A 16,273-nucleotide genomic window follows, 5' to 3' on the forward strand; every position below is an offset into this window, starting at 1 on the left:
TTCAGTGTTTTTATTATTTTCTCTTTTTCCTCCGGATCTAGGTTCTTTCCCAGCCGGAGTACTTTGGTGGAGTCGAGGTCGCACACTGATAATTCCTCGACATCCTCCATTGGTTCCACAATTCTTTCGGACCCCACACGGGGATCTAACTCATCTTCTTCAGCCATTTCTGGCTCAATGGATTCCCGGACCATTAATACCGGCAGGTGGGTTGCGACATTGTAACATTGCCTTGCTTCCCCCTGGTTTCCTCTCACCGTCCCGATCCCAGCTTCTTGGGTAGGGAACTTTAAGCACAGGTGCCGAATGGATGTGACCGCGCCAAAATCTACCAAGGCTGGTCGCCCGAGGATGGCGTTGTAAGCAGTTGGACAGTCCACCACCACGAAAGTACAGTATTTAAATGTGCTCTGGGGGGTGTCCGGGCACAAGGTGACTGGAAGCCTCACTTTTCCCATCGGGATAAGTGTCGTCCCATTAAACCCTGTGAGTTGGGACCCACTGGGCGAGAGGTCTCGGTCCGTCAAGCCTATTGCGGTGAAGGCCTCCTTGAAGAGTAGGTTCACGGAACTTCCATTGTCAATTAAGACTCTGGCCACCACTTTATTAGCGATAGGGGTCTCTATGACCAATGGGTCATGATGAGGGAAGCGCACCGTCTTGGCGTCTTCTTCCGTGAACGTAATGGGTTGGTCCATCAGCCGGGGCCTCTGAGCTGGGAGTTGAGTAACCTCCCAAACCTCATCATGTTTCACGGCCCCTGCGTATCATTTGAGCTCCTTGCGAGTAGTTCCTTCGATATGGGGACCTCCGGAGATCATGGCTACCCTCCCGTTTAGTCTGGGCGACAGACCGGGGATGTGCTGGGCGTCGCCCACGGGAGCAGCTGGAGCTAACGCTGCTGCTGTACTCCCCGGTGTTCCCTAGGGCACACCCACTGTCGCCTGGCCCAGATTGAGGTGAGGCAGCCTATTTTTGATCCACTCATAGAGGTGGCCCAACCGGATTAGGTTTTGAATCTCGTCCTTGAGATTTTTGCATTCATTGGTGCTATGACCAATGTCGTTGTGGTACTCGCATCTTTTGCTCGGATCTATCCGGGAGATATCCTTGTACAATGGTTGTGGTCTCCGGTAGTGTGTATTTTGCCTAGTAGCAAAGTACACACGCTCTTGGGAGTCTGACAGCTCCGTGTATTGGGTGTACTGGGGAGTGTACCCCCTTTTCTGGCGCTTCTCCCCCGTCTGGGTACTACCCTTGGAGGACCTTTTACTCCTAGCCCCGGGAAGGGCCTGCCAGGCTAGCGGTCGGAGCGGAGTGCGAAGGAGTTTGTCCATTCGTCCCGGATGGATTGCCGAAATGGGATGATGCTGGCGCCAAGGCCTGGCCCTGACTATATCAGGGGGTGGCAGAGAATTGTATGCCGCTTGTCTGTGGAGTTGCAGTCGGGGCAGTACCCGAGGGCGGTACTCCGGGCATGTACTTTGCTATCCCGGTGGGATAGTATCCTCCATAAGCCACTATTTGGGCTTCTTCGAGGTTGATATATTTTTGGACTCTCTTCTGGAAGTCCTGAAGGCTAGCAACTCCTTCTTGCTGTAGTTCATTCCAGAAAGGAGTCCCCGTACGGATGCCTGCTTGGAGAAGCGCAAGCTGTTGTCCGTCGTCAACTTTCTTGGTTTTTCGAGGCTTCCTCTCGGAACCTCTTTATATAGTTTTTCAAGGTCTCGGTGGGAAGTTGCTTGATGTTAGTCAAGGCACTGACCTCCAGGTTGACCTTTCTTGCGGCGACAAACTGTCTCCGGAAGTTGGTCTGTAGCTTGTTCCAACAGCCCACGGATCTTGGTTCCAGCTTCTTGAACCATTCCTCCGCGGACCCACTTAGAGTAAGCGGGAAGCACAGACATTTGGCGTCATTGCTAACTCTCATGATCGTCATAACACGGTTGAACCGTGATAAGTGGTCGCTTGGATCGGAGTTCCCGGTATAAGCTGCCATTTCAGGCATCTTGAAGTTCTTAGGGAGCTCGCCTCCAGGATGTGCTTAGCACATGTCTCCCGGTCCTCGCTATCTGAGTGGAGTCGTCCCCTTTCTGCCTTCGGGAGACTCGGGCAATGTCTTTTCGAAGTATGGCGAGTTCCGCCATAATTCCTTCATTTAATGTACCCGTGGAGACCGCGGGTCCGTATCTTTTTTGGTCAAGGTGATTCCGGAGGTCACCTTGGTTCCTATTGATTTGATTTCTCAGATCAACGGGAAGACATCTTTGTCCTCTTCTTCCTCTGCCCCCGGGCTCTTGGTGCACGAAAACGCTTTTTCGGTCCTCTCGATCCTGAGGACCAAAGCTCCCTTTTTGGGGCTTGCCCCTCTGTGGACCTTTTCCCTTAGGGAAATCTGAGCGGACCTTTCGCGGATCCTGCGCCTTTTTCTTTCGCCCTGGGGTAGAGGTAGGGTTTTTTGTTTGGTTCCCTTCAGCAGGGTACCTTATAGGACTAGGCTCCCTAGACTTCTGCTGTTGAGAACTAGGCGAGGACGTCGCTGGTTCCTTGCCAAGTCCAGCAGTCATTGCCTTGGAATGCACGTGAATGCCAGCCGCCTCCATGGCTTTTTGCATGGCCAGCATCACTTCTTGCATTTTTTGGTTTTGTGCTTTCTGAGCCTCGATCTCGGCTTCGTGATCGATAGCTTTTTGCCTAAGAAGCACCAACTCTGAGTAACTACCTTCGTCGTAGGCATACTCATCGAGGTTTCCCTCGTAGTCATCATCTGGAATTCCTTCTTCTTCCTCGGAACCCTCAGCTGCTCTTGAGGCTACATCTTCCTCATTTGGGTCTTGAGCATCTTCTAGGGGGCGAGGCTGACGAGTACTTCTAGTCTCCACCATGTTTGTGAAGTCAAGTGTTCGTTCATAGTAGCTTTCTTCAGCTCTCAATGAAAGCACCAAAATGTTGACCGAGTTTTTCGGCAACTAATAAAATATTATAAAGTTATAGAGCTGTAAGAAAATGAGAGAAGGATTTTACGTGGTTGGGGCGTTAATGAGCCTTAGTCCACGAGTCTTTGTTATTTATGATGTATTTAATACAGAGAATGTATTTGGTGAGTGTTTCACTCTTATAAATACAGAGAATGTTCTTGGTGAGTATTTACTCTTCTTGCTCTTAAGCAGCCCAAGATTCTCTATCCCATTTAATGAGCTTTGAGGGGGTATTTATAGTGTTTTTGGTGGGGTGATCCCCAGAATTATCCTTACAAATGTATCTGTAAGTATCCATAAAGTTGGGCATTCCCAATGAATATACCATGAGTTATGCATGGTTAAATCCCTAGGTGCTGTAGGGCTTTTATGTGGAATGTCCTTATTGTCTTTTGACTGATGTGACTCTTCACAGTGTAGCCGTCGCTAGACTTAAATGATCATTACTTCGTAGCTGCTGGTTGGAGGTTGTGTCGTCAGACTTTATTGCGTGTAGCAGTCCCAACACGCTTCCTCCCATGCGGCATTAAATGCGACTTGACTGCTCAGGAGAAACCTGACACTTCGCGGAGATGCCTTAACGTTACCTCGAGCTTCCGGGAGCATATGAGGTTCCATATGCCTTCTCCGGGAGCTACGTCTTGGAAGCCTCCTCACGGCATAAAGACTTAGCAAATATTTTTGGATTGTACATCGCTTGGTCTACGTGTCCTTGTTTGGTTGGTCCACGTATATTGGGCAAAATCAGGGGCAACAGCCATTTTCTTAATTTTTTTAAAAAGTGGACATTTACTAACTTAGTTGCCAAATTTAGGGCCATTTTGCATCTCAACCCTTTTGAAACAGGTGTTACGATTTTGAGCCTTAATCGAGAACGAATTTCGTGTTCACAGTTGAGGGGTGCGGTCGATGTCTTGTTCCGTTTTAGCCTCATAATTTTTATGCTATGTATGAATAAGAAAAATTTCCCTAAATCACAGCTTTTTACCCGCACAATTAAGATAATTATTATGAATATGTTGTCGTCTGTACTCTCGATAATGTAGAATTCTCATCATATAATAATAATAAAAAAACATTATGAGACGTACACTTACCATTCTAATATTTTATATCCCTTTTTCAATGTGATTACTACGTTAGTCCTTCCCTACAAATTTCTCTTGAGTTAGTTATGACTAGGGCCAGCTCTAAGTATAGGCGGGCTAAGCCTTCGCCTAGAGCTCACTCATTTTAGGGGCTCAAATCAAAAAAGTTACTTTCTAAAAATATACATATTTTGTTTAATAACTTTTAAAAATACCATTAATCTTTATAGTAAGGGTCTAAAAAAAATTATCTATGACCCATTTCAACTCAGGGCTGGCACTAATTATGACTAATTAAACATTGTAAACCATCTCTTAGTGAGAGAAATGAAGGAATATTAATAATTAATAATACTGCTTATTAAGCATGAGATTAGAAGCCTCTCAGTCTTCTATAATTAGAGCTAAGACAGTACTTAGATCCTAATTTTTTGGTATTATATGGTTGATACAAAGTAAAATTTAGTGGAGAACTCGTGTATATTCTAAAATTCTAATTCCTCTTTTTTTAATACTATTGATTTGTGTATTTAATTTATTATAGTCTGGACGACATAAAAATTATGCCTTTTTTTAGGGCTTTTTTCATAAATGTACAACAAAAACAACATAATTATAAAAAATGTGCAAAAAAAAAATTATTTTAAAAACTTATATATTTTGAAAACTTATTACATGAAACCATATATTTTAATCATTAAATAATAAACTATGTTTATTAAAACTCAAAATAAACAATTTCGTAAAATTAATTAAACAGATTTATAAAAATAAACAAGTTAATTTTTTTTTATTAAAAGATAAATATTAGTATGAATTATTATAATTTAATAATATTTTTTTTAAATAAAATACAATATTAAAATTATAAACATTAATGTATATAAATATAAATCAATACTTAAAATTACTAAAAGTAAACATGACACATGATTGATATAATAAACATACCTGAATATTATTATTTTGTTTATTATATTAGTATGTTTAATAAATAGAAAACAAAATAAACATATGTATACAAAGTATTTTATATTATTAGTATGTTTATTATAATTGTAAACATAAAAATAGACATAGACAATTTATACTATACTAAAATAAGTATATTTTTTTTCTATTGTTTCTATATATTAATTATTTTATAATGAATTAGTGAACGAATTTTCTATTGAAGTATAATTCTTACATCAAAAAATAAATAAACAAACATAACTTTATAAACTCCAAAAATTATTTAATTAGAAAAAATAAACATGACACAATAAACAAAGAAAAATATAAAGATAAATAATTTTTTTTACATATATATTATTTATTTTCTAAAAAATTACTAAAAAAATAAACATAACACACATAGAGTGATATAATAAACTCATGTGAATATTATTATTTTGTTTATTAAATTAGTATGTTTAATTAATAGAAAATATAATAAACAAATACAAAAAATGTTTTATATTATTGGTATGTTTTTTTATTATAATTGTAAACATAAAAATAAACATAGCCAATATTATCATATATATAATAATCAATAATTATTACTATATATATATTATAAAATAAATTGAAAAAAAGATTTTAACTATATATAAAAATGTATGAGAAAATGATAATAAATTTTTTTTGCACATATTTTGTAATTAATTAAAATAATGTATACAAAATTGTAAAATGCTCTTTTTTTTACTTAAATTGATAACCCTATAATATCTTTTTTTTTTAATGTTTAGTTGACTAAAAATTTAATGAACAATTTTTTTAGTTAATTAATTAATTACAAGATTATTAAGTTATATAATTGTTTGAATGAAGCTAAAATGAAATCCGTGACAAAAGTAAAAGCGTTTTTTTAATTAATTATTGATTATTGATATTAGATATGATTGTTTATTATCAACTAAGAGAATCTAAATAAATTATTATTACATCAATTATTTTTCTTTATCCAGCCGACAAATAAATTGAAAAATAATTAATATATATAGGTTAATGTTATATACAATAAATCGTATAATTAATTTTTTTTAATTAGGTTAATGTTAACTGTGTTTAATTTTTTTAATTAAATAATGTTTTTTATATTTTTTTAAATAGAGTTTGAAATTTTAATTTTTTATTTTTTTTTTAGTTATTGAGGCTATAGTGAGTTTTTAATTTTTCAAGTTTTATTGTTGTTTCATCCAGCTCGTGTTGTTTCTCTTGTATTTATGTAATTTGTCAAAAACTATTATCCTATGATTAATTAGTATAACCAACAACAACCTAAAATCCCAAAATCTTGCTGCTTCTAAGGAGCTCGAGAAAGAGACAGAGAGAGTTTGGAGAGAGATGTTTTTCTTGATTTTTCTATTTGTGATCAAATGAGATAAATTCTAACATTAAACATTAAAATCAGATTTCTAACATAAAACAAATCAATATACTAAGTCACTAAAAGACAAAATCTCATTTTGGGCAAAAGACCATTTTGCCCCCACTTATACTATAAAGTCTTTAAACCTCTTAGGGGTAATTTGGTCATTTTTAAGACTTCGAATATTCTCGACATTCTTAATGTCTATCTAAGTTGCCCTGCTACTACAAAAATACTAAAATGTGATTCTATTAGCTAAACGTGGCGTTCTAATGTTGCCGGGCACAAAACATGAAAAACGTAAAATTTCATATATAGCATAAATAATACACCCTAAATTCAAATAAATCTTTATGTATTCATAAATCATAATTAAGCCCTAATTGTCCGCCAATTTTCACATAAAAACTAAGTGGTCTTTACAATTGTATATAATTTATCTATTTATTTTTATAAAATGCTCACTACTTAAGATGTCATATCTATTTAGTATAATTAAATATCAAATTTAATATAACATAATTTAATAATTAAGGACTATTACATGAAAAATACAAATTGACACTTTATTTACAAAAATATATTCATAAGGTGTGGACAACATTTATACTTTTTATGTGCTTTTAATTACCAAAATACCTCTTACACTATCACTTACACAATCAGACGATGGTTGACCGAAGGTTGCATCAGACGAAGGTTTCAATCAGACGAAGGTTGTTGGGTGGTTGCTGGGTGATTGACCAAAGGTTGCATCGATGAAGGTTTCAATCAGACGAAATAACTGTTAGCAAAATATATATGCAACTGTTATGAAACATTAAAAATCAAAACAGTATTTTCACGTACATAATTCTATCCACATGTCTCTTCATGATTTAATATGAACAAATTCACCATTAGAAATTTGGAACACAACGAAAATACACCAGGATAAAATGTTTTACTATAATATTGATGTAATTTTTTGTGGATTATACTTGAGTTGGATTCAGATCAACTTTTTGAGATATGCATTTCATGGATATGAAAATTAAAGTTATGTCATTAGTTTTATGGAAATTAAACTGAACTTTAGTTTCGTAGTAGTTTTTCTACACTTTTTTTTTTCATGAATTCGAAAGAGCTCTTGTTTTGATTGATTCTGGTCGTCTTCTCATGTAGATTCGCCGAAATTAATGATGGTTCTCTTTCTGGTTGAATTTTCATTTTGATTGTGTTGAATCCTCGGTTGAAGGTGTGTATAAATAATATTTGTGTAATTTTTTTTATTTAAGCTGTATATTTATTTATTTAGCTAACTAAAAATATTTTTGTCATTTATTCAAAAAAAATATTTTTATAATATTATTATTTTTTTTAAAAAATACTGTAAATAAATCTAATAATCATACTATTATAAAAGTGTCTTAATGAAGTGATAGTTTTATTGACATATATACCCTTTGATTGATGATGTACCATTTACATAATGACATGTATATCCTATTATAGATTGATGATGTACTATTTACATATATATCTTATTTTATTTTAGAATTTAATGTGTCTAATTTTCATATCTTTTTTCAAAATTTAAATATAAAAGTCAAATCTTCTTTAGTATGTGTCATACATACCCTTAAATTGATAATTCAATTTTCAGTTTTTTTTTTTTTTTTTGTGAAATGATAGTTATTTTTCAAAGTATATAAGTAAAAGTCAAATCTTTTTTAGTAAGTGTGGTGTTGGAGTGATAAATTTAAAGATAATTATATCCTTATTTTTACATTCTAGATTCTACTACTCTTTTAATGGTGTGATAAAGTCAATCACAAACTATCCTCATTTGTTTATCTATTCTTTCATTTATAATTCGATTTTTTTTGGGATTATTCTGGTTTTTATTTCTATAATATTTTTACAAGTTTTCCTCCATTTTTTTATGTTTTTTTTTATTCCATTTTTTTATGTTGATAGTATGATGCATTTAAAAATGTGATCTTCCTCATTTTTTTTATATTAATAATAAATATGACTATTTTAAATTAATGAAATAATTTTTCATAATATAAATTTAAAAATGTAATATAATTTTTTTTTTAACTTTAAGAGAGAGGATTAAGGATTCAAACTTAGAATTTACCCTTTATAAGAAAAATTAGTTATGCCTATGACCACAAAACATGATATTTTAACTAATAATAAAATTTCACCTAATATTAGTTTAATTGAACCAATAAATTACAACTTTCTTTTTTTGATACCAATAAGATTCCTTCGAATAAAATTGAATAGGAATTAGAGAGATCTCCTAATATCGAAAGAATAAGTAATTATATGAATGTGTACTGTCATAATTATTAGTCTCAAAAATAAATCTTAAAATTTATTTATTTATACGTGTGACTATTTTTTTTTATAAGTGTGGTAAATAACTGTTTGAATCTTTTTTTTACACTTAAAACTACTCATTTTGTTTTTGGAAATTTACAGAAATTGTCATAAATAACTACAACGTTACGATCATGAAAAAAAATAGATGCTGAAATAGATGAAATGGCCTACCAAAACAGCTCTTTAGAGGAGTACTGCACTATAGATTTTCTATATATAAAAAAAAAAGTTTTCTTTTAATTATTTTAAATGATTACAAGTTGTTGTTTCAAAAAAAAATGAATTACGAATATTTGATAGTAGTATATATATCGTAGGAAGTTTATACGGTGCACAGAGTACATCGATGCACCCCTGCTGTTTCAACATCCAATGAATTTTTTTGGTCTTTTTTTTATAGTCGTATAAGTTATAATTTAAAACATCTTACAAAATTTTAAAAAATTTAAAATAATTTACATAAAATAGTGTTCAAAAAGTCTGTAATACCCACTTTAAATGTTTTTTCGTACTCTTATATTTCAAATATAATAATAAAATATGTATTTATAATTTGCACTATAATTAAGATATAAAAACTAAATTATATAAATTTTAATTATAATTATATTTTATAAAATAAAAATCAAGTGAACAAAAATATAAATAAAATAGATTAAGGAGAGTTAGGCACGTGCATTGCACGTGCTAACCCTCCCCTAGTTATTATAAAGGCTAATTAGTAATTTTTCCCCCTGAACTTTGACATGTATTAAATCGTGCCCCCTGAACTTTTTTGGTCGTTAAAAATTCCCCTCTAACTATTGAGATTGTTAAATTTAAGGACTTTTGTCTAATTTCATTTAATTTTACTGTTTCAGTAATTGTTTATGTACTAAATCATGCTACCCAGACTTTGATATCTACCAAATCATGCCCCTCAAACTTTGATATGTACTAAATCACGCCCCTTGAATTTTCATCCATGTTAGAATTTTTTACTAAAATTAGACAAAAGTCCTTAAATTTAACAATCTCAATAGTTTGAGGGGAATTTTTAACGGCCAAAAAAGTTCAGGGGGCACAATTTAGTACATGTCAAAGTTCAGGGGGAAAAATTACTAATTAGCCTATTATAAAATATCACTAATTTTTTATACATGATAATAATCCTAGACGCCACTAGTTTTTATATTTTGTATGCGTTATATTCCACCAAAAATAAAAAAATTGGAGGGTCGTCACATTGCAATTTCAATAGGGACAAAATCGTCATTCCACCACTTCAACAGTCGTCATTCATCATGACAGCGTGACCCATGTTATCATTCCCCTCACAACCTAAGAAAACAAAACCCAATCACAACCCTCCACGTACCCACCCGATCAAAACCCTTTTTAACGGTTACGATCAAACAACACGTGCGAAACCCTACTGTCATATCGTAAGTCTGACCGCACCCTACCTAAAACCCCTCCTCTAGAAGCGGCGCGTGCGAAATTACACGGCTCTGTCCTGGTAAAGAACAAAACGGAGAAACATAAAATTTGGAGAGAACAGTAAAGTCAAACCATAAAAGTCAACCAATAGGGGTAAAATGGTAAATTCATAAAAATAATATATTTAATAATAAAATTTTGAAAATTTAAGCAAAATAATTAGTAGATTAAATAAAAGTAATTAAAAGCTGCTTCGTCGTTTATAATGTTTTTTTATTTTCGTAGTTCGTAAATTGGATTTAATAAAGAGTTCAAGTCCGGGTCCGTAGAGAGAGACAGAAGACTTTTTAGAGAGAGAGAGAGAGATAAAGGAGAAGAAGTAGAGGAAAAGGTTTTTTGGTTGAGCTGGTTTTGTTCTGATCTTCGTGGTTGGTGCTAAAGAATTTGGATCTTCTTCTTCTTCTTTCACAAATTCTTGTACAGATTACGTCTGGCCCTTTTTCTGCAATTTTTTTGGCAGAATTTGCTGGCTAAACACCAAGCTTCGTTTATCTGATCTCAGGTTAGTGTACTGTGTTCTACCATGGCGAAAAGGGTTTTAAAAACTAGTCTTTTAGGGTTTACTGAGAGCTTTTATAGTTGGTTAGAGCGTAAACTGTTTACACCTCTGCGGAAATTTCAAAATGTTTTATCAATTTTTGTTTTGGGCGGATTTTTCGCGTGGTTGAGAACCTTTTTAGCTTCTAGAGATCTGTTTTTGTTATTGGGTATAATTTTCTTAATTTTAAATGTGATTTTTTTTTAAAAAAAAAGTAGAAAATTTGAAGGTCTCAGTCAGTTGTTGTGGGAGATTATTTTGTTGTTTACTTTGCGATTTTTGGAACTTTTATTGTGTGGTTCAAAGGAAAAATCTTCATTTGTTTCTAATTTTGTTGTGTAAAATGCTTTTTCTGGAAACTAATATATCCTAGGGTTTCAGTTTGTGCACTAGCAGGATTTGACCAGAAAGGTCTGATCTTTGTATGGTTGGCACCGATCTTTGCAAGCCCTAGTGGAGAAGTAATGGATCTTTAATTATGTCAAGGCCTAGGGCTTAGTCATTTGGCACTATTATTTGGGGGCACTTTTCAGGTTTGTTCCCATCTGGCCACTTTATTCTTTCAATAGTTTATTTCTTAGTATGGTGCTCACTAAAAAGATGCCATATTTAGAGTTATCAGCTTTTAATTTCTATCTTTGGGTTTAGTTTATTAGTTTGCCTTGATGGTTAATTTGGTTTTAAATATTTTATGCCTAATTCTATATTTAGCTCGGGCTGTTAGTTGCAGTGTTCTCTCTCTCTCTCTCTCTCTCTCTCTCTCTCTCTCTCTCCCTCCCTCTCTCTCTTGTGTTTCGCTTAAAGGTTCTATTAAAAATGGACAATTTAGATTCTGAAAAAGAAAAAAAAAGAAAGGTTGTAGAATCCATTTAAAGATGTTTCTGACTAAAGTGTAGAGCTTAAGACTACTTTAGCTCCATGTGAGAAGCTTTCATTTCTGAGAATCTCTTTTTCTTGTCTGTGCTTTTCGTCATTTTTCTTCTTATGTGTCTTTTACTTGCTTGATTATCAAATGTTTAAAATGGAATTTTGAACATTTATTTGTTTTTTGCAGATGAACAGTGCTTAATGGTCGCTGGTCACTTTTTGAATAGTGGAATACAATTTATGAAACTCTAGTGAAGGTACATCAATATCTAACATCTGGGACAACTAGCGTTTGTGGAGTAGATGTCGTTTCGCAGCATTGTTCGTGATGTTCGGGATGGTTTTGGCAGTCTGTCAAGACGAAGTTTTGAGGTAAGATTGCCTGGCCATAGTAGGGGGAAATCACATGGTTCAGTCCATGAATTGCATGAGCAGCCTCTGATTATTCAGAACAGCCGGTGGGCTAGTCTTCCACCCGAACTATTACGTGATGTGATCAAAAGATTAGAGGCAAGTGAAAGTACATGGCCTGCTAGGAAGAATGTTGTCGCATGTTCTGGTGTTTGCAGGTCATGGAGGGAAATTTGCAAAGAAATTGTTAAATGTCCTGAATTTTCTGGCAAGATTACATTCCCAGTCTCCTTAAAGCAGGTGAGAGTCACCAATATGTATTTACCACAATCTCATATACATATACTTGGGCTATCGAGTAAAGTAAATTGGTCATTTTCTTTTTTGTATTTTAGTGATTATCTGCTCAAATTAAATGTATGCTCACATGCATGACCTATTCATTGCTTGGTGATGCTCTAATATTTCTGAATGACAACTAACACGACTTTATCATTTCTCATTTTCAGCCAGGGTCTCGGGATGGAACTATTCAGTGTTTCATAAAGAGGGACAAGTCTAACCTAACTTACCACCTTTTCCTTTGCCTTAGCCCAGGTAAGCTTCTATATGATTAGTTTTGTTTATACTGTTATTATATTGAGCTCAACCAAATCTTCCTTGTTCTTTGATCGAGGGTGTAGTAATAGACAATTGCTGTTAGCCTAGCTTGTCTTCTCATAAATTAGTTGAAGAAAAGTATTTTGAGTTGTATGAATGTCAAAGTGTCATATCACAGTGTCTATGGAGAATTTGATACTGGTTGCTTTGTCTAGAGACTCTACTGATTTATTAGCTCTTTAATTTATGTTTCAAGAATAATTTATTTATTTGTTTCCTATTGTATTCCCGTTTGATGAGTGCACTGCTTTTGCAGCTTTGCTTGTTGAAAATGGAAAATTTCTTCTTTGTGCAAAGCGAACACGTCGAACAACATGCACAGAGTATGTGATCTCCATGGACGCAGATAACATATCACGATCAAGCAGCACTTACATTGGCAAACTCAGGTACTGAATTGTGACACACAGTTACTGACCTTGGCGTTTCTATTTTTTGAACTCTGTATTATAGATTAAGAAGTATTAAGAGTTTGGAATGCAGGTCTTTGATTCCAATTTGTGGTTTTCTAAAAAAACTCTGAAATTGAAAAAACTGCTCGTCATATTTGGTTATATTTTCGCTGTTATTCGATTTGGCTGCATACTCACTTTTTTTCTTCCTACTATGTCAGCCCAATCTTCTAGTTTTCCACATTGTTGTAATTACATGGCTAAGAAATTAATCAGATTACAGACTTTCCCTTAAGCATGTAAGCAATTTCGCTTAAGTTTTTATACGTTCTGTGTATTCAAAAATCATTTTGTATATATGTTCATTTGAACACTTTTATACATGTTTCCCCTACAACAACAGCTCAACTCACACATATATATTCTATCTAAATAGAGCAGAGCTTTCTATTCAAATCAACTCATCTTGTTGTTTCATCCAACATGTCAAAATCAGCTTGTTTGACTGGACTGCATTTGTAGCATTCGTTTGACACTTCTCTAACCCTTTTCGAAATCATTCTTTCAATACTACTAATGTCTCATGATCTGTTTCTTAGCCCTGTTTTCTTCATACCTATAAAATTTTGAATTTGATTTTGGTTTACTGTTTAAAAAGTGGTAGAGTGCTCAACAACATATACATTCTTGGATGTAAAATTATCTGCCTTTTTCTTGTTTCAGGTCTAACTTTCTAGGAACAAAATTCATTATTTATGATACCCAACCTCCCTACAATATTACTCAACTTTCCCCACCTGGCAGAAGTCGTAGATTTTACTCCAAGAAAGTTTCTCCGAAGGTTCCCACAGGAAGTTTCAATATTGCCCAGGTCACTTATGAGTTAAATGTGCTTGGCACTAGGGGTCCACGAAGAATGCATTGTGTTATGCATTCAATCCCTTCCTCATCCCTTGAGCCCGGTGGTGCTGTTCCAGGTCAGCCTGAGCTTGCTCCTCGCTCCCTTGAGGATTCGTTCCGCAGCATTTCCTTCTCAAAATCAATTGACCACTCAAATGAGTTTAGCAGTGCTCGATTCTCTGATATTATCGGGCCTCGCGATGACGATGAGGAGGGTAAGGAGAGACCACTGGTTCTTCGGAACAAAGCACCAAGGTGGCATGAGCAGTTGCAGTGTTGGTGTCTTAACTTCCGGGGAAGAGTGACAGTTGCCTCTGTCAAAAACTTTCAGCTAATTGCTGCAACGCAGGCAGCTGCTGGTGCACCAACACCATCACAACCACCACCAGCTCAATCTGACCATGACAAGATTATACTTCAGTTCGGCAAGGTAGGGAAGGACATGTTTACTATGGATTACAGATATCCATTATCTGCATTTCAGGCTTTCGCCATCTGCTTGAGCAGCTTCGACACCAAATTGGCATGTGAATAGAAGAGAAAAACGAAAAAAGAGATTTACGGTAAGAAATAGAAGAAAAAAGAAAAAGAAACAAAAAAAAAAAGATTAGCTTGAAATGTTTCTTTCTTTCTAGGGCTCTCTATATAGAATGTTGTTGTTGTTGTTGCTGTTGTATCAAGTCGCCGTACAAACTCATGGTAGGCTAAGAACTCCGGCTTATGACCGGGGAGTGCAGAAACTATATCAGTGCACAATGGAGGGCATGAGTCCTCTTCTCTTTTATTTTTTTCAAATTTTATTTCTTTAATTTTTACTTTTTGTTTTAGTTTGCTTTGATTGATTCCCTTGTCTTGTCTGTGTCATCTTGTTATTTAACTTTTACTGTTATATTTTATGCCTTGGAAAGAACAGATTAGACATGGAAAAGGGGTAGTAGGCATCATAATGTGGATTGTGACTTTGGTTAATCTATCCAATTTAGCAAATTCTTATCTTTTTTTCTCTCTATTATTAATCAACAAGTTTCATTTTTTGGGAACTCGAACTTGGACTGATCACTCTAGAAGACAGTAATCTTGAATGCTCTTCACATGTGTTCTTTTACCTACTTTAGAAAATTTATGCAAAAACAGACCATAAATGCATTAAACTCGAGTAGTTGGGCTACTGAAAGTACCTTCCATATTTTGACTGTTCTTCACACTTGTACCAATAACGGTATATTTAACTATTTTTGTCTAACAATTTTATGTGAATTTTACAAATTTTGTTTTTGCAATTTAATGCACGCATTAATGTGGTTTCATTTCATGTTTTTTCTGTAGTTTCGAAAAATGTTAAAAATCACCAGTAGTATATAACATGACCGCCCTATCTTAGAATTAAGTATTCGGTCTCTCACCTTAGTGCCTAATAGAAATGCTCTGGTTTTAATGCGTTATGTACAGCTCTTCCATTAGCTTTTGCTGTCTCTTGAATTAAATGGGCTTATTACTTTATTTTAAATTTTTGTTTTTAGCTTGAGGGTGGGGAATTATGCACCATTAGAAGTCTATGCATACAATTCAACCAATACTATTATATAAATATGTATATTTAAAAGAGTATTGTTATTAGGCACTAGTAGTTCTAGACGTGTGACTTTCTGATTGACTAGCAATACTTACTAAAATTTATTACATTAAATTATATGGGACTAGATATTTAGTTAGACTAACAACGATGTTGACACGTAAAAAGGTGCTAAGCACCACTAGTGCTCTTTAGTATTTCTTTATTTAATATATATGAGTCGAAGTTATGTTTTAGAACATTATTATTAAGCACTAGTAGTGTTGTTTTACAATTGGTCAATGATATTCTATACAAGTATTATATTAAATTATATGGGATTCTTTATTTAATTGTACCAATAACGATATCACATTTTAAAAAGTGCCATGTGACTGTCCTTTTTAGCATTTTTTTTAATGTTTTAATATTGTTTATTACTTGTTTTTTTATATGTTGCTTAAAAAGAAATAAATTGGAATAAACTACATAATAGTGGGTATTAGATTATGGCATATTGCTGTAGATTCTACAAGGATAAACCATTGTTAATTTGTTCAATGATAATATACTATGTGGCATAATATAATATACTTGTAAGTGACTTTATTTTATTTATTTTGTCCATACCATAATGCAAACAAGATTTCGTGTTTAGTGTGAAGAAAACAATTGCATTGCATACATACAAATTCCCGTTGACATATATGACTGCCTCTTGGATTAGAAGAAA

General features: G+C 34.1%; 1 protein-coding gene across 2 annotated transcripts; it reads left to right on the plus strand.

Moving 5' to 3' along the window:
* Positions 1–10,437: 10,437 nt before the first annotated feature.
* LOC115709450 (tubby-like F-box protein 8) lies at positions 10,438–14,830 on the plus strand. Of its 2 annotated transcripts, XM_030637563.2 has the most exons (6): positions 10,438–10,782; positions 11,200–11,351; positions 11,873–12,336; positions 12,546–12,633; positions 12,953–13,085; positions 13,812–14,830. In XM_030637563.2, the coding sequence occupies exons 3-6, from the start codon at positions 11,989–11,991 to the stop codon at positions 14,521–14,523; spliced, it is 1,281 nt and encodes a 426-aa protein (XP_030493423.1). In that variant the 5' UTR covers positions 10,438–10,782; positions 11,200–11,351; positions 11,873–11,988; the 3' UTR covers positions 14,524–14,830. The 2 variants fall into 2 exon arrangements, with proteins under 2 accessions (XP_030493423.1, XP_030493430.1); XM_030637570.2 differs by lacking the exon at positions 11,200–11,351 and having other exon boundaries at positions 10,490–10,782.
* The last annotated feature ends 1,443 nt before the right edge of the window (positions 14,831–16,273 follow it).

Source organism: Cannabis sativa, chromosome X (genome assembly GCF_029168945.1).
Source record: "Cannabis sativa cultivar Pink pepper isolate KNU-18-1 chromosome X, ASM2916894v1, whole genome shotgun sequence".
Classification (NCBI taxonomy): domain Eukaryota; kingdom Viridiplantae; phylum Streptophyta; class Magnoliopsida; order Rosales; family Cannabaceae; genus Cannabis; species Cannabis sativa.

Excerpts from the sequence above, each read along its gene's own strand:
- LOC115709450 (XM_030637563.2), top strand. The coding sequence starts at position 11,989 with ATGTCGTTTCGCAGCATTGTTCGTGATGTTCGGGATGGTTTTGGCAGT. Across the intron at positions 12,634-12,952 it reads TTTCCTTTGCCTTAGCCCAG|CTTTGCTTGTTGAAAATGGA; the intron begins GTAAGCTTCTAT and ends CTGCTTTTGCAG. Across the intron at positions 13,086-13,811 it reads ACTTACATTGGCAAACTCAG|GTCTAACTTTCTAGGAACAA; the intron begins GTACTGAATTGT and ends TTCTTGTTTCAG.